Here is an 18752-nt window from a genome sequence, read left to right on the forward strand (position 1 = left end):
ATGTAAGAAACACTGAATTAGCCGTCTGACTGAGTGAGGCCTTTCTGCCAAACAGGCTTTTATCATGATTGATTATTGCATGTTGCCCATGTTATTGGATTAACATGATTAATACTCACATATGTGTGTAATGTCGGTGTATCTTCTTAAAGCTCATTTTTTATTTGACATTTTCACGTTTATTTTGTATCCAGTCTCAGCTCATAAAGTCGGTCAGTCGGAGAGTAAAGCTGTTAATGTCTGAGTGTAGATGATGTAACAGTGTGTAAAGAACGAGGCTGGCTTTCATTGCAGCCTTGGCATTAATCGACTCTGTCTCCTTGTTCCTTTCCATGCATCTCTCCGTGTTGCTGAACTTCTGAACTTGATGATCAGAAAAAGGAGACAGGAAATAAAACAGGCTATAACAGGGAAGGAAAAACATTGAGCTCGTCTGGCGTCTCGTCTGTCCGTGAGGAGCAGTGAAACGACAGAGTAGTATTTGCAGCCACAGTGAGTGTAACTACACTGTTTATACAGATTGCTCTATCTGCAGCCACTTGAAAAGGCATTTTGGGAAATTGTCAGCGTGTTTACTCTCCATCCCACCACTTTGTTCACCCCCTCTACCATTTTATGCTATATCAAATACTCCACCCAGCTATCACCAGCCAATCCGCCCACCACAGAACCCCACTGAGCGTCATGTGTAATCACGGGAGAGGAAAGTGTGCGCATTCAGAGTTTGGCTTCTCTTACAATCGACAGGGTTTCCATTAAATCAGGCACTATTTTAAGACCCAGTGTAGTAATTCTTATTTTAAAATGTGACACAATTAATCGTCTAGCTCCATGATTTGTTTGGCTGCACTGGAACTCTTCTATTGTAAGCCAGCTACGTAAGCTACTTTTGCATTTAAAAAAGAGGCCCTCCCTCATGTCCCTATACTTAAAGGAGCAAAACTCCCGCTGTCAGTCAGAGCTGGTGTTCTCTGTAATTGATAGAAGCAATGATATAGAAAAGTTGTACAAACAGCTCGTGGTTTCACCCATTCTACATTCCTACAACACCCAGCATGCATAGCGCCCCTCCCTCTGAAAGGCGAGAGACACTGGAGTGAAATACTAGCGTTTCTCTGCAGGCGATGGCTCAACGCGTTACAGAATCTGAAACATGACGAGAATATACCGGTGCATCGTCTAAAAATCTTCAGGTCTGCAGTCTACATTTCAAACCTGACGATTTTGACATCGGAGGCGGGCGTCTAGCGAGATCCCTGGCGGAGGTTTTCCTGGGCCCATTAGAGAAGCGGATATCGTCTTTCAAAGGCACAGAGCGAAACTGCATTTTTTCTACCATAATAGCATTAGCTCCCCATTATAGCATGATAGGACTGAGGCTGCAAATCGGTGAACTGGCCCTTTAATATGAAGCTTGAGCTTGCAGCTTAGCTTAGCTTAGCTTATTCCACAGGCAGTCAACAGGAGAAAATGCTTAGCATAGTTTAACAATACGTCTACTACTTTGCTAATAAACAATTAGAATAAACAAACAAGATTTAACATGTTAATAAGTCAAACTTAGCTGTGCTAGCAGGTGGATTTTTTGGGCTTTGGTCATCGCCATTTTTGCTTTTTGGAGCCAGAAGTGACCATATTTGGACGTCTTGGTAGACCCGGAGGAGCAGCAGTCAGGAAATGCTAACTATAACCATGCACTAGCGCTAGCTTGGTTAGCATATGAATTTGTAACAGACAATAACTGAGATTTCAATTGGGATGCTAATTTTGGCTAGTGATAGAAGCAATGGGAGCTTATCGTAAAAACTTTGCAGAGGGACTTTTGAACAACTGAAGACTGTTCAAGACATTATGTAAGTCTTGTCTGTCAATCACAGGTAGCCCCGCCGTAAACCCTCCCCTGCTTTCTGGTCTGTCTGACTCTAAATGGGAGCATCACTGACTAAATGAACATGACTTGAAACTAGAGATTGAGACCATAAACTTATTAGGAAAATGTTTAATGAGGGAAAAAATCAAGAGAGATGGAGGAACATTTTCTCATAGACGTGCAACCAGTGGAGTCGCCCCCTGCTGGCCATTAGAAAGCATGCAGGTTTAAGGCACTTTAGCATTGGCTGCACTCTCAGACGCAGATGCTAAGTCCATTTTTAAGGCCCCAAAAGAACTTGGTTAACGCTGTGGTAATATAATGTCCACTCAGGGCTTCCATAGTTAACAGCAACCTTAATGCCACTTTCATTTCAGATGAGATGATAAATTATAGGGAAATGGTTAAGGGGAGTCACACAGAAGGAAGGTCTTCATGATTACAGACTTTTTAAATTAGAAGTCATTAACATTAAAGTATTAATTTATATTCATCCACATGCGTGGGTGCTACAGTGAATAAGTGAATGAGTGAGACAGGGAGTGATTCTATCAGGAACATTAGCAGTTGTCTGGCAGTGATAACAGAGGAGAGAGACTCACACACACATATTTAAACGTCTCCACCTCAGTGATGAAAACAAACCTGCTTTCATTTGATGGACGGAGACACAGAAGAGGATGATGACAGCAATGAACGTGTGACATCACAGCGCTCACCAAGGAGACAAAAGGTCAGAGCCCAGAGTCACCGCTCGGCTCAGAATAGAGGATGAGTCATTCCTGCATCATTACACCGACGGCCAATCAGAGAGCGGCCTGTCACAACCTGCATCAAGATAAAACCGACCAATCAGGGAGCCTTTCCATTCAAACAGATTTTATCAGCTTATAAGTTCTATTTTTGTTTTGAAGGAATATATGAATGTTAAGTGTGTTTCCTGCTTTGCTCTGCAGCCAGGACTGTGTGTTCTCCCCAGGAGGGGGTGGACGCTGTTGATTTCTGCTCATCGATGCCAGTTTTTAATCCAGTTTCTCCCTCCCTGCAGGCAGCCGCTTGTTTCCACTCATAAGGAAAATCGAGTTGATTTCATGCTGAAGTGAAATGAAACAAAAGGCTGCTTACAAAAAAGTCTAAAACTAATCAGAAATATATTACAAGTTATTAATTTAATTGTCTTTCAGCCACAGACTTTATATAAGAGGTGGATGAGGCCTCCATGTCTAAAAAGTGAAGCCAGTTGGGAAGTGCGTAAACCTGCATTACTTCTAACGGCCAGCAGGGGGCAAAGAAAATGGTCCTCCTCTCTTGATTTATTCATTCAGTAAACATTTTCCTAATGAGTTTACTCAATCTCTAGTTTCAAGTCTTCTTCAACACAGCATGATGTTCATTTAGTCAATGATGCTCCCATTTAGAGTCACACAGGCCATAAAGCAGGGAGGGTTTAGGGCGGGGCTACCTGTGATTGACAAGCTGCTACGATGGCGACCTGAAAACGTAACTTACTTTAAGACTCTCTGAGGAGTTGCTTCCTAATTTTTTCGCTACATTCATTTAGTCTGAAACCTGTTTTTGCTAGCCAAATTAGCATCCAAAACAATACCACAGTTACTGTGAATTTCAGAGGCACCTTTCTAACCAAGCTAGCGCTAGAGTTAGCTGAAAACTTAGCGTTTGATAACCATTCTCTCCTCTCTAGCTCCAACCTATGTCCAAATATGGTCACTTATGGCTCCAGAAAACTAAGCTGGCGACGATTCAAATGCCAGAAAGTTGGTCCACAAAGCAACAGATGACATCACGGTGGCTAAACGCTTTCCTAATGAGTTTATGGTCTCAATCTCTAGTTTCAGGTCTTCTTCAACACAGCGTGATGTTAATTTAGTCAGTGATGTTCCCATCTAGAGTCACACAGACCATAAAGCAGGGGAGTGTTTAGGGTGGAACATTGTGATTGTCAACCTGTTCAGCATTCGGTTGTACTAAAAGACACCTTCCGTAAATTACAGATGCACCTGGCTAAGCGAGCTAGCAGCAGCATTAGCTGAAAACTTAATATTTGCTAACCCCTTGTCCCTCTTCAGCTCCGCCCTCTTGTACAAATATGGCACACTTCTTATATACCATCAAAGTTTTCAGTTCACTGTTTCGGGCCCGGTCTCACTGACCTCATCAACCTCCTTTCAAGCAGGCAGCTGTTTCAAATAGAAAACCTAGTGTATGCTGCCCTCCCAACAGCTCAAAGGCAGAGTTAACAATGAAAATAGGAGAGCACTTAGCAGCTTACTAGTCAGATGTTTACCTCAGGAGTTGATGGAGACCAAAACAGATATCAGAAAATATGAAGGATTATAACTATTATAGTTGTGGGTTTAAAGGTAAAATGCGTGTTTTCAATTTAAACAAATGTAATCCTTCTATTTCTATAAACGTTTCTGTTTTTGTGTTTCTCTCTGGTTGATTGCATGTAAAATGCATCGCTTATTTTCTATACACTTTAAATGATTGAAAATGTACTATATTTAAATTGGCTTCCAAAATAAGCACTAAAGCTACATTGGACAGAATTAATATTGCATTTCCACGGGTGGTCTAAAACTCCCAAGGGTACGTTTAACTTTCAGCAAGGATCACCTTGGTTTAGGAGAGGATTACTGTAGGCAGTGAAGTGACTATTGTCCACAGAAGGTCACACCACCAACATGTGTGAGAGAAAACAGACGCCCTGTCCCTTGAGGTGAGATACCTCCGTAAACTGATATCTGGAAGAAGAAAGGAAGGTTGAAAAGAGGCTGTAGAAACAGTAACGGGAGATCATTACATAACATGTGTAAGTATTGTTTGAACAGGGACATAAAACACACAAATATCTGATGGTAATCATTCCAGTATGACAAAGGAATTCCTCGACCACATCTCTGCAGTGACCCTGATAAGAACAATACAATCAGGGGAAATCCATGTAAATATCAAGTAGCCGGACAGCTTGTGTTCTGTTTCCAAACATTTAAAGTACATAAAATCAATTAATTCATGATTGTTAATGACAAAGTTGGAGGTCTCTTGAATTTAGTTGAGTCAAATCCTACCTTATTATCTGTGTGATTCCAGTCCGGTGCTCGAGTCCTCACCACTTAAATATAAACATTGAAGGACCCAGAACGGCGCCAGGTGGTACTCCACTTCCAATCTTTTTGCTATTCTTGTATTATGGATTGAAAAAAAGTTCTGAACCAAAACTTTTTTTTCCCCCAGTGCCATTTTTGTTTTAAAAAGTTATATAACAGAAAAGAGTAATTTAATCAAATGTTTGATATCAGATCAGTTTACCTCATCCCTTTTTTTAATTTATAAAGGACCATGCACAATAATCAAGATAACTGCGCCAGTGTCCGCAAGCTAGCTAATTTAATCGGTAATCCTCTGTCCAGATGTTTTGAAACCAATGCCAAACCACGAATATTCACAGAAAGAAGACCCCAAAAACACAGCAACAAAACAAGCTTTAGAAGGCATGGTTAACCCAACTAACAAAATAAGCAATGGTAACAAAAAAACAAGCTATATTAACAAGATGAGCATTCTTAATACAGAAACATCCCTAATCAGTACATGTAGCTTTGCATGAAAGCAACACAAAGCACCAAAAAAAGTTGCTAATTTTAGCCATTTTTGACACATACGGACATGCAGAACAGAAATAAGCAATATATTTGCAATAACACAAACATCACATTGCCGATTTTGAAGATGATGTTAATAGATGCAGTTACTATTTTTAATATATATACATTTATTTATTTTTTGTCCTTTTGTGCCTTTATCAGAGAGAGAGGTCAGTGGACAGTGTCGGAAACAGGGGAAGAGAGAATGGGGACGACACGCGGCAATGGGCTGTGGAGGGGAGCCGAACTCGGGCCGCCACATCGAGGACCGCAGCCCCCCGCACAAGGGATGGGCGACTCAACCGCTAGGCTAAACTGGTGCCCCAATGCAGTTACTATTTAGTAGAAATGGTGATATCACACACCAAACATATCATGCAAGTGCTAGCCTTGCTATAAGGCTGTACCTAGCAGAATATTGCTTTGAGCTAAATGCTAGTGTCAGCATGCTAACATCGTTAAAATGAAGTGATGTTCGGCAGGTGAAATGTTTACCCTGTTTGCTATCTTTATTTAGCATGTTAGCATGCTTTAATTTCCTCACATCACATCAGAGACTGATGGGATTGTCAGGAATGTGTTGGATATTTGGTAGGTATCTTGGTAAGTATTTTGTGGGTATTTAGCATTTAACATTTTAATTTAGCGCTTAAGGGATCCCCAAAGTGATTACACTTCAAACTGTGTGTGCAGAATTTTAATTTAATAGTTCATCAGACATTTGTGTCTTGAAAGTAAAATCTGGTGGTCACTAGAATCATTCAGATTTTCCTCTTGAAACGGGACTGTACAAGGTTTTCTGCCAATTTCTCTTGCAGATGTTGAGGATGATATTTCCCCAACAATAATAAGGTTGACTTTCTGATATATCACCAGAGAAAAGCTTCATCCTCTAGGCACCATGAATGTCTGTACCTTAGTTCCTGGAAATCCAGGAACTCCAGAGATATTTCAGTCTGTAACTGACACCCCTCTTACCTGCCTCTTTCTCTGAAATCTACCCAGATTATGTAACAGGTCAGAGGTGCAGCACACACACATGTACCTGTGATACCTGCTGCACAATGGACAGGGATTTTCTCTCACCTCTGTGTTTTTCAATCCTTTTATCTCACTGTCTCTAGTTCTCAGAGGAGAAACGATCCGGGGAAGAATGAGACCAGCGAGCCTGAGCTGTCATGTAAGAGAAGGAAGAAATATCTGTTTCAGTCCCTCTTTGCTCTCTCTCTCTCTCTCTCTCTCTCTGTGTTGTAGCTGCAAGCAATATCTCAGGTTGTCAATACCTTCTCCTGTCTTTTTCTTTTTTTATTTCACATACAAACATGAAACTGCACCGATTTTTTTGAACAATATATTTCTTTACATGATAAATACATGAAAAAAACTCAAATTGCAATGACTCCTCCGGCCTGTAGGGGGTAATATTTCTTCCTCAGCACTATGATTAAATCTCTCGTGCCTGCTGGGAGACCTTTACGTTGACATTCAGACTTGTCATAGCAAGAAAAGCACAGATGGAGCTTATAACACTAACAAGGGCTCAGTTCAATCTTGTACAAAAACATGGAAAAGGTCTGTCGAACAAATGAGCCAATCACGGCCTTTTAAAGGCTCTGTGCAACCCCACAGGTGTTTCATCAACTGTCTGAGTTGTAATAAGTGTGCAAGGCCTTTAAGGCCCCATTCTGTGTCATAATATTATTTTCATAGGCTGACATTATTATGATTATTATGCCTTTTACAGTTGTATTTAGTGGTGCTGCATTTTAGTTGTTACCATTATAATATGTTTGGTATACAAAACATTAAGTAAGTAGTTACTTTAGCTTTCAGTTCAGTAGTATAAAATACAATATTTCACCCTGAAATGTGTTTTAAGTAACATGTACTGTATATTTCCTACCTATGTAAATGTAGGCCCTTAAAATACAGCATTTACTCTGAAATATATTGACATAGAAGTATAAAGTTTCATAAAACAGAATAACTTATTTTCATTTAATTACCTAAAATTCATGCAGAAATAAATACAGAAAACAGGATTTTTGATTTTTTAACAAAAAAATAAAATAAAATAAAAAAGCTGTTAGCTATTATTTACATATACATTTGCCGGTTATATTATTAAATTCTATCTTGACTAAAATATACAATAACACAATGTTTTTTTCCTTTAAAAAAAACAAACTGGAAATTTTAAATCCAGAACTTTCTTCTGCAAGTTAAAAAAAAAGAAGAAGAGGGAAATATTCTAATTTTCTTGTCCACAAAATACAAACGAATAAGTAATATCTATTATCTTTCTAACATTTTTAACTTGGATCATCATTTTTTTGTGTTTTGGGGCGTGCTTCTAATTTGACGCCACGGGGGCGGGTCTTTGCTGAATATTCATTGGCGCGTGGGAAAGACAGCAGCGCACGCGAGCTGAGACGCTCAACTACACTCACACAGCTGGATGGATAACAACAGCTCCGCTACATGCTGAAAAAGGATGTGAATTTACGACAATTCTCAAGTTTGTCAGCAGAAGAAAGCAGCAGCTGGACTCAGGTCGACTCACCAGGTTTCCGTAGAGGAGGAGAAAATAACGACTGGATTCTGACACCGCACGCGTCAACCGTTAGAAAACAAACTGCTGCGTTTTAATGAGTTGAATTGAAGATTTACGTTCATATTTCCATTGACCGCCCGTCCAGACACAAACAGCCATGATGGAGTCTATTTTAGACAGTTTAACCGCTGATAAACTGTACCCTCCCGGAGGAACCAACCTGTTGGACCTGGAGGAACTCAGCGACGGAGATTTCCTCACAAACGTGGTGAGTTTTTAAGCTAGTAGCATTTAATTAGCTTCACAATTTTGTCCACAGTCTTATTATTCATCACTGTAAACTGTCAAGAGTAACTGTGTAATTTTTTTCTCGAAGTGTGCATTTAATGTGTCATATTAAATCAAACGCACCTCTTTTGCCTGTTCCGCCCGGAGCCGGACCTCAGGAGGGCGGTGTTGTTAAGATCCTGACTGACATCCGGGGCTCGCTCCCTGCTGCATGCGTCTGTGTGTTTAATTGTTTAAACCAATATGTGAGAGTGGGAACATACACTCAAGCTGGAGAGTTACTGGTTAACTTTGTGTGTGTGTGTGTGTGTGTGTTCAGCTGGCAGGTGTTGCAGTCCTCAGCAGCACACCTGACTTTTAATGAAGAGTGTGTGTGACTGGGCATGTCCTGAAAACAATCTGGTTCATTTCTAAATTAACTCTTTCAGTGTTTATCTTAATTAAACCCTAATTAATTGAGATGCGTTTCTTAATTAACTCCCAATTAGCTCCTTAAATAATGAATGTCTTCTTCAACTTTTAAAAATGTGAATATTTTCTGTTTTTCTTAGTCTTCTATGATTAAAAAAAAGGTTGTTTAGGCATAAAAAGACAATTAGATCCCTTCAAGGGCTTTGGGAAATTGCAAACTGGTTGCTGTTTTGAAATCGATATTTGGTAGATTGATTGACAATTTAATTAATTGTAATTGTAAGTTGCAGCCCTAAGGGATAATAAAATAAGCCCTAGGTTGCACCAGCTTCACATAACAACAAATACTTTGAACTCAGTTTCTAACTTGTGTAAAAGTTGAAGCACTACAGAAATTCAACTAAACCCTGTGTGAAGTACTAAAGTACTTGCTTTGCATGGCGCATCATTTTAAAAGGTGGGATAAGCAGGAGCATATATATTCTAGTATATTGTCATGGGTTAATGCTTATGTTAGCTATTTTTTAGCTGTTAGCATCTCCATTACCTCAAAGCAATGTGTCCGTATGTAAGCCACAGGTAGAGAAAAATACATTTTGTACTACAATATTTTGGTTTGTGTGGACTTGACAAAAGAGCAGCTAAAATTAACCTTTAACATCTGTGTTACAACAAATCTTTAGTATCAAACTAACATTTATTAGTTTTAATTTGGCACCTGAAGTTAAGAGACAACTTGGACATAGCTGGTGCAACAAGCTGCTCGTGTTACCTTTGTCTTAATTGCCTCTAGTTGCCAAGTATATGTCCAACTCTTGTTCATTTAAATCAACTGTATTAATATTAACAATATCCCAGGTATGCACAGTCAAAGCGAAGTCACTTTTGATAAACCACCTGAATGTTACTGCAAAAAAATCAGTTTTTCTTGTGCACATTATTCAAACCGATGACAAGTCATAACAGAAGCAAGGTGCACACAGTTGGGAACATTAAATAATCCACTATACTCACTGAACCCTATTATCAAAAAAACACAGTTTACTGGGGAAAAGCTGCAGCATCAATCATCTCCTGCAGCACCTGAGACATCTTCAATTTCAGCACCTGTGCAAAGTGCAAAAGAAAACAACATATTTATTGTTGTAGAATTTTGATTGGGAGTTGTCATGCCCAGTTTTTGCTGTAGTGACTGTACTCTTGTACGTAAACTTAGTCTAATTTTGATGATGGCGTTCGTTAGTTCCTGCCCTTAATTAATGTAAATATATTCCTCCTATCTACATCCTGTTTCCAAGTTCTTTTTGCCATTAACCTCCGGCATTAAAATGCAAAAAAGTACTCTGCCATGTCCTTGTGTGCCATGCCTGACCGAGCTTTGCACTCTTAATTCATGGAGGCATGGAGAGAACACTGCTGCACACTAAGAGTTAGCAGGAAGTACTCTCACTAGCCGTCCCTATGTCATTCCCTTTTTTTTAAACAGTGCAGGTTTTTTAAGCAGACCTCTATTCTGGTCAGTGATTCAGCCGTGCAGTCTGCTCGTGGTTGAAACCCCCCCCCGTCTGTGTGCTAAATAAAGATGTCCGTTCTGCCGTGAAGCCACTAGGCTGGGCTGTACCACTGAGGACATGGGAAAGGATGGATGACTAGCTGCACTGCAGGATGGCACACTTCTACATACAGAGACGGGGCCAAATTATGATCTCTTCTTACTGTTGGATCTTTAGTGGTGTTGTCTAGACAGGTGCTGATGATGAATCACGTCTATTAATGTGCAAAGTATGTCTAACATTACGGAAATGAGGGCGGTGACAGTTGCTAGGCAGACATCCAAAACATTGAGGTGAAAGACGATAAAACTGCTAGCTCTTGCCACCTTAAGTAATTACATCCATTGTTAAGGTAGATATTTATTAGAGCAGGGAAAAAAGTAGAGTTGGGAAATGCTAGTATGACTCTGGCACAAAAACGGATGCAATTTTTCCCATTAACGCAATACTATTGGGCAATTTTAGCTTAAATGTGCTAAATTTGGGGAACAAAGACCGTTGCTAGTCTTGACAAAAGTCTGTCATTACATCTTTGTTCCAAAAATGGCGAGGACAGAGCTAGTTTATTAGCCAGCTAATGAGTTAGCCTTGGTCATGGGCTGTATTACTTTGATAACGTTTTCTAACCCCTCGCTCTTCTCCAAGTACACCCTTGTGCCAAATATGGTCACCAGAAAACAAAGATGGCGACGGCCAATCGACAGCCTTGATGCATCAAAACATTAGTCTACAAAGTAATCGGTATCAAGGTGGCTACGTTCGGTTCTTATGTACCGTTTATGTTGCTTGAAATGACTCAAGGGAATAATTAATATAGGATATATGGTGGAATAAATGTGGGATTTATTGAGTATAAATTAATGTGGGAGGAATGCATGGGCGAATATCATGCTAAAGCCCACAAAACAAGCATACCGATGTTATATATATTTATTATAGAGCCTTAGAAATTGGTACTTCTAATAATTACAGATGGAACAATTCATCTTTTGTTCCTGCCAACTACTTTGAAACTCATTGAATAAGTTTGAGTCCTCTTTTTCCTCCTCTTTGACAGTAAATTAAATCTATTTATGTTGTGGATAAAACGTCCTATTGGACTTTGGAAAAAACTGATCGACAATTTTCTCCTTTTTCTGACAGCTCATGGACTATACAACAAATCAAATTATGAAGATAATAATGGTTAACTGCAGCTCTAATTTAAATTTGTCAGTTTTCAGACAGTCAATCATTTATTTAAGTCATTAGTTGCACAGACACACCACTGAACTTTCTCTGTGTACTTTAATATGCTTCTTTTCTACTTTGTTCTTTTCTATGTTTGCACTAAAACCAAAAGCAGTGAACACACTACTTTTATTGAGAAACGCACACATACTGTCCTCAATCTGTTTAATTTTTCTCTACATTTATACTCTTCCTCGTGTTCTCTCCCTTCTAGCGCATTCTCCGTCAATATTCTATTAATTTAATTTCTTTTCTACCCTCCTCTGTTCTACTCTCCGTTCAGACCCTGTACTCCAGCTTTAAACACGCACACCCCTCTCATCTGCATGCTCAGCTCTGATTGGCTGCTGAGCGTGCAGAAGGAATGTGAGCAGGCATGCAGCGATGTGTGTGAAGGAAAAATCCTCTTCTGTCTTACTTAGAAGCTGAGTTCACTTATATCTCACACACACACACACACACGGCAGCCTCTCACATGTAGTTCATGTGCAGCCAAACCGCTGCAGCCACACAGCACCACATGAAGCCAAATACAGTAGAGTGCATTGCCATTTTCTTATCTGTGGCAGCCAGGATTGTAGCATAATGACATGATGTTTTAGGACTCTCACAACTATAGTTTTATTTTATTGTACACTGCAAAAAATCTAAAAGAGAATGCCAGTGTTTTTACATACTATGGCTAACTTGATGCTACCTTTTAAGCGTGTGCCAATGCATACTTTAACATGACTGCCTGCTGCATACAATTATTTTCATTTTAATTACTCTGCAGATTATTTTCTGGATTTAGCATTTTGTCTAGAGATATTATTTGTGACCAAGAAGAGCATCAAACGACACTTTTGATCGGCTTGAAAAACATTTAATCAGTAATCTAAATATTTGCATGACTGTTATTTTGAGCTTTGAATCTTTTAATCACACCAAGCTGACCTTACAAAGCTAGCAGTGACTCAAGATGTCTTTGTCTTTCCCAAGAAGTTGCCCTTAAACACTCAACAAAGTCTACAGCCGACCGCCAACTAGTTATGCACCAGCTTGGAATGAACATAACTCTCCAGCAGGTGGCGACAGTCTGTATTCGTCATCGCAAAACAGAAAACGAAACACCTAGGACTGCAGATATACAAACTATTAGCCGTTGTTTTGATGAATTAGCATTCGCTCAACACTAACGAGATTTCGTGATATAGCTACTTCTGACTAAGAACATGTCTGATACAACGTTGCAAACGGCCCTAGCAGTGTGAGCCCTGAGTATTTTGCTTGTGCAAGAAGACAGGATTAATCATCGGCTTGCTTTCCTAATGTATGTTGCTGTTATGGTGCACTGACTTGAACAGCCAATCAGAGTTATGCCTTGCAGATTAAACTTGCACAATCAGTCAGCCTCAAGTTTGGGGCAACCGAAGCATGCCTTTTAATAGGTATAGGTCATTTATGTCATTAAGTCTGCAGTGATTGATGGATTGGATGGCTGGCGGTTGGTTGGTTGTATAATTACAGGAAAATTGAATGAATGCAAAGCTAAGCGGAGGCTAAATCATGCTTAAAATTTTTTGTGCAACTGATATTAACTCAGAAATAAACTGCATCAGGAACAAACGTGTGTCTCCTCACTGGAAGATATTTAGCATCATCAAGAATCAGGATGTTAGCACATAGGGAGAGTATGCAAACCACAAAATCCTAATGTTTAGGACACATTTTTGCCTTTTGATCAAGATTCCTGCAAAGTTTGGACCCACTGTCTACATATATGTGTTTTATAATATGGCAAAAATGCTGCTAAAATTCTGGCTTAAATAACACTGATGCAGCAAATATACTTCATGTGTGAAAATAATTGAATGCAGAGAGAACATGAAAAAGCATCTCTGGAGCATGTCATGAGGAACATCCAGTGTAACGCTCATTTAAAACCATCTCTGTTTGTTTACTGCAGCATCAATCTGCTGAAAAATCAGCTAGTTTTTCCTTTCAACATAATTTAGTTTCTTTCTCTTAGTTGAAGAGTCATTTTAAACAAGAAAGACACAAGTTTACATGAACAATTCTTCACTGTAATTCCCTTTGGCGTGTACATGATGTTCTGAAGTGTTTACAAAGGTTTCCACTGCTGTATTCTTTTCACTTTTCTTTGGTCTGGCTTTCGGTCCACTTTATAGTGAAGTAGATATTCTTTCCGAGTGTGTTAGCATGTGATTCATTTTCTGCGGGAGGTGGCTCATCTTACCACCAGACCTCTACCCCACTGGGATAAAGAAATGACAGCCGCAGCCTCTAAAAACTTGACATTTGCAGACCAGCATTTTTGTCTTTTTCTGACTTTTCCACCTGAACCAGTGAGCGCTCAAAATGACTGGAGAGGAGAGAGATATGTTGAGACTCAACTCTGTTAATTACAGGCATTTATAATGACTCCTTGCGTCTGTCTTTCCCAGCTCGTTCCCTGTGTGGTTTCCCCCATCCCCCCTAATGACACAGCACCTCTGAAATGAGCTGTAAAAACTGTCAACTGCTTTTTAACACAGTCTTCCCTCCCTGATGTGATTCTTTTCCCAGCAGAGACGCTTCAGGTAATGAGAGGTCCAGACGTCTGTTTCTCTGTTCACACTGACTGCAGATGTTCCTGAAGTGAAGCCTCTCTGGGCTCGTTGAGCTTCCCGGCCCAATAGCAACAGTTACGGCTTCCACTCAGTATTTATATCTTTGTTTAAAAGCTGTGCTATAAAGTGGCGCAAGTCTGCCTGATAAGTTAACCATGCAGATGCCACAGAAACAATTTGATGTAAATGGCTAATGGGTACAAAAATGTTTGGAATAGCTCCAGTAGATTTCTTCAGGCTGCAGCCATAAAACAGGCTGTAATGGCTGCAACTTAATCCTTAGGGGCAAATGCACCCATTTAAAGTGCTTACACTTATAACTGTTTAATATTATCAGGATTTTATTCAAGTTCAATTAAGCTATTGTTGTCATCAACCAATAGCAGCACTCTCTGCAGCATCAAACAGGAAGTGGCAAACCAGGGAGTTAGCAACCCATCAGTTATAGTCTGTCGACGATATAGCCTCAGGGGACAACGGTGAACATGCTAGGTGGTTAGCGATCAATCACTTCCCGTCAAGACTTCCTTTTCCACGTGCTACATTGGTGCAGGAAGAGAAAACATTTTTCTCGTGATTTAGAAGTAAAAAAAGCTTTGTCGGGTCTGTCCTCAAGAGGAGAAGAAAACTACTTTAAAATGCTCGTTTATTGAACGGTGGTCGGATCAATCTGATGCATTCGAGGAAGTCGGGAAATCTGAAGGCTTTCATGACACAACGTCAGGGATTTTATCTCAAGTTTGATCTAGAGCAGATTGTTAGCTGTTAGCATGCAGATGTCTGTTTGTAGAGATTAATAACAAGGTAAATCGTTCTCAGATAGCCGCTGATGGGAGCCGGGATGGCGTTCCGCCTGCTTTTGCTCTCCTCACGGACTGTTTTTCCTGCTTACGTCGCAGCCAGCTGATGCGTCAATATTACTCGGACTACAAGCGTAGTTCAAACTGAAACCAGAACACTTGCCTTCCCGGAAATCCACGTCCCTGTAAATAGAGATTAGGGAGTTAGTAAACACAGAGAGCTGCTGTCACTGTGTTGGACGCCCGCTTGCTTTTAGCGCACGGTGCTAGCATGGTGGCAGTTAGCTCTGGTGAAATGGTAAAAGAGCTAATGCTACTCCAGCTAATGTTATGGCACTTCAGATAACACGTATCTTTGCACACATAACGGGTGGTCAAAAGCTGCTTCTGTTTCTGCTTCATTGTTGGCTTTTCTTCTTGTAAATTTCCACCTGGTGCATGATGGGAAATAATCTTGTTGTCTTAGAAATAATGATCCTGAAAGATACCCAGCCTTTGCAAAATCTTTAAGTCTATTTTTAGATGATTTAAATAGCCTTCTTGTGTACAGCATTCAGAGCGTCCTGCTTCGTCCGAAAACCCCAAGGTTTTGGCAGCAGGGATAAATCTGAAATTCGGCAGAATATCTGACTGACAGATTCCTTTTAATAAACTGAAACAGTGGCAGGAGGAAACATCAGTTTCTGTATCCCAGCCTCCGGGGTTGTTGGAGGTGAGCATGTGGGAAGCACACCAGAACTAATATTGTTAAATAGGGTCAATAGAGAAGCTTAATACTAAACTGTTGTTAAGTACTGCAAATATTTTTGTTTTTATCTAAATGAATGGGGCCATTGCTGGAACTACAAGAGTCACATTTTTAGGTAGTAACAGGGTCAGAGCAACATGAAAAGCTAACACTTTCATTCTAATGCTGCTATTAGAGCTAATTTTAGTTTAACTGCTTCAGTTTCCTCCCTCTCACCTCTCCCATTTTCACCCACATTTCTCCACAGGGGAAACTTTTACTGTTTATTCTTGAGACTGGTTTAAATGTGACCTATATTCCCCAAATGGAGCAGAGTTAAAGGGGCAGTGTCTGGGTTATTTAAAGGGAATATGTGTCATCACTGAGCTCAGCAGGAGAACAAGGCTCCTCTGTCAGGGTTACTATTCCCTCCTGCTTCTTGTTTATGAATGAGTGTGTGTGTTGTTGGGTTAAAGAACAAGAACATGCAGGCTTACTGAGTGTATGCACACACCTGGTGGAGCCGCGTCTTTATCCTGATTTAACCTCGAGATTATACCCTGATTCAAACTTTGATATGGTTTATTGAGAGACATTTAAATCACCTGCATGTTTTCCTGCTAAAAAATCCAAATGTTTAGTGTCTTGAACGCCAACAAAGCTCCAACTTTCCTCTCAGATCACTGCTGACAATACTTAAACTGAACCCAGGTCACTGCAGGGTTTCAGCACATCAGCAGTTCTTCATGTGTCATGTGTTATTTTACCCACCATCTGTATGTCTACCCTCTGTCTGTGTGAGCGTGTGTGCTTACTCCACATGGTTTCATTGCAGAGTTCCACCACAGACGGAGCTGAACTCCTCATCGCAGTCATAAATATAGACACTCTGTTGTCGCAGATGTCAGCTGCGGAAGTGCGTCCCAAGTCGCTCACTTTTTCTTTTTACTACAGTGTGTACTGCAGCTGTACTTACTTTGCATGCAGGATGCATATAATTGGGATTCACTACATCGTCATAACATTTAGCCTCGAACTCTGAAAGCGTACTCAAACATCCGCCTTCCCTTCCCTTGAATCTGGTTTTATATTTGCAACAGTAAAATTTAATAGATGCACTTCTCTGTCATTGAGTTGTGTGATGGATAAATAGATCGATGTGACAAATCAGTCGCTGTGCCGCTGTGCAGAGGACTGTGGGTCAGAGGAATATCCAAAACAGCGTGCTTGCTTGGATCCTGCAAAAGGAGATTGTATTTTTTTTGAACGTCCTGGTATTTTTTATGTAATCGGAGACGTACTAAATCTTTTTCTGGCAGAACAAATATTATGGAAATAAAGGTATTGGAACACACCCGCCCGCAGTTGTTTGTTTACAACACGCCAGTTCGCCAACTTGCTTGTTAACTCTCTGGACAATGATCTACTCACACAAGGGCTCAGGGCTGCAACTTACAATTCCCATGGTCTTTTGATATATCAACTACTTTCTCGATTAATGGAGGAGTTGTTTGGTCTACTTAAACCTGAACATGATGGAAAAGGTCAAGTAATGTATCCTAGAGCCCAAGATGACGTCCTTAAATGTCCTGTTGTCCACAAACTGAAGATATTCAGTCTACTGTCAGAGAGAGGAACGAATCCAGAGATGATTTATTGCTTAAATCAATTACATAGTTATTGTAATACCATATAAATGCAATTATGAGGCGGACAGTTAATTTGTTTAAACAATATTAGACACCACAGTTGGGACTCCAAAGACTCACACACACATACACACACAGCATAATCCTGTACAAGCTTTATCCTGCCCTCTGTCTTCTTCCCCAACTTCAGCTGCAGCGATGAACACTAAAACAAACATTGATGCGTTTATGTGTTTATTATTCCATTTTTTTAATGCATGCCTGCAAGGTCTACCTGACCGTCTCGATTCAGGGAAGGAAAACCCCTCATAAATCTCTAATGTCTTGGCTAGCTATCTACAAGACAACTGGCTTCTGAGTCCAACAGAAGTGCTCAAATTTTCCAACCAAAAAGGAGCTTTGCACTAAAAAATTCTTTTTTCTTTTTTGCACTTTTGACCTAATAAATTGTGAACAGAACATTGCGCTGTTTTTGCCAGCTGCCTGCAGCTTGATGAGAGCGAGTTTGTGGGACAGAAAACCAAAACAATGAGCTGAAATAAGCCAAAAAAGCTCCACAGAGCTGCTGAGCCAGCCTTTCATTCCTCCACTGCTAGCTCTGTATTTATTATCCTTTGGGGCTTTAATCAGCTCAAACACTTCTGGCAGTTTTATAAGAAGAGTTTAAACTTGCTTCCAGGAATAAAAGATGTAAATCAATTTTAGGATTTGTTGTTAATTAGATTAATTATTTTTTGTGTCTGTCTAAGAAACCACAAAGCAGAGCTGCAGCTGATGGTTTCAACCATTACATCTGTGTGTGAATTTGTACCGCTTTGTGCATGTTTGCTCAAGACAAGGGTGAGTCATAGCGTGTGTGTGTGTGTTTGTGTGTGTGTAAAGCAGTGAAAATCGGCTCACCATGCTGTCCCAGGCTTCCAGAACATCATCTCTCAGCTCGGTGACTCATTCATCCAGACTGAAGATGAATCTCTGCTTGCTTTTTCCCATTGACTGACTCTTTCAGGCCATCATCGCAGTCTGTCTGGTGTCTGACTCTGACAGAGTGTGAAGGGAAACAGTGTAAGAAAATCAATCAGCAGACTTCAGTCGTGCAGTATTATGTTTTTTGTGATACTGTATGCTTGGATTTTTATTTGCAATGTTTTTGCACAATTAAGGATTTTATGTGAATAAAATAATAAGCAGATTATTCCATTAGTTGATCGACAGAGGAAAAATCTGCAACTATTTTGAGAATCACTTGTTTTTTTTGCAGGTGACAAATAACAGAGAACAACTTTTTTTAAATCATACTGGTTAAACACATTTCCTCAGGTTGCAGTAAACCTGCCCGAGTAGCTGCACATCTGTTTTTTTATCATGAATCACCAAATTGTTGGCAGCTTTG

At 40.0% G+C, this 18752-nt stretch overlaps 1 protein-coding gene across 1 annotated transcript in view; it reads left to right on the forward strand.

Annotated features, from left to right (window-relative positions):
* The first annotated feature begins 8049 nt into the window (after window positions 1-8049).
* creb3l1 (cAMP responsive element binding protein 3-like 1) overlaps window positions 8050-18752 on the forward strand; it is a 37078-nt gene continuing 26375 nt past the window's right edge. The window contains exon 1 of the mRNA XM_069675535.1: window positions 8050-8360. Within this exon, the coding sequence (XP_069531636.1) occupies window positions 8250-8360 (111 nt within the window). The 5' untranslated portion in view covers window positions 8050-8249. The remainder of the gene's footprint in view (window positions 8361-18752) is intronic.

Source organism: Semicossyphus pulcher, unplaced genomic scaffold, assembly GCF_022749685.1.
Source record: "Semicossyphus pulcher isolate SPU_LCO1_2020_fin unplaced genomic scaffold, fSemPul1.0.p SCAF_24, whole genome shotgun sequence".
In the NCBI taxonomy this organism is placed as follows: Eukaryota; Metazoa; Chordata; class Actinopteri; order Labriformes; family Labridae; genus Semicossyphus; species Semicossyphus pulcher.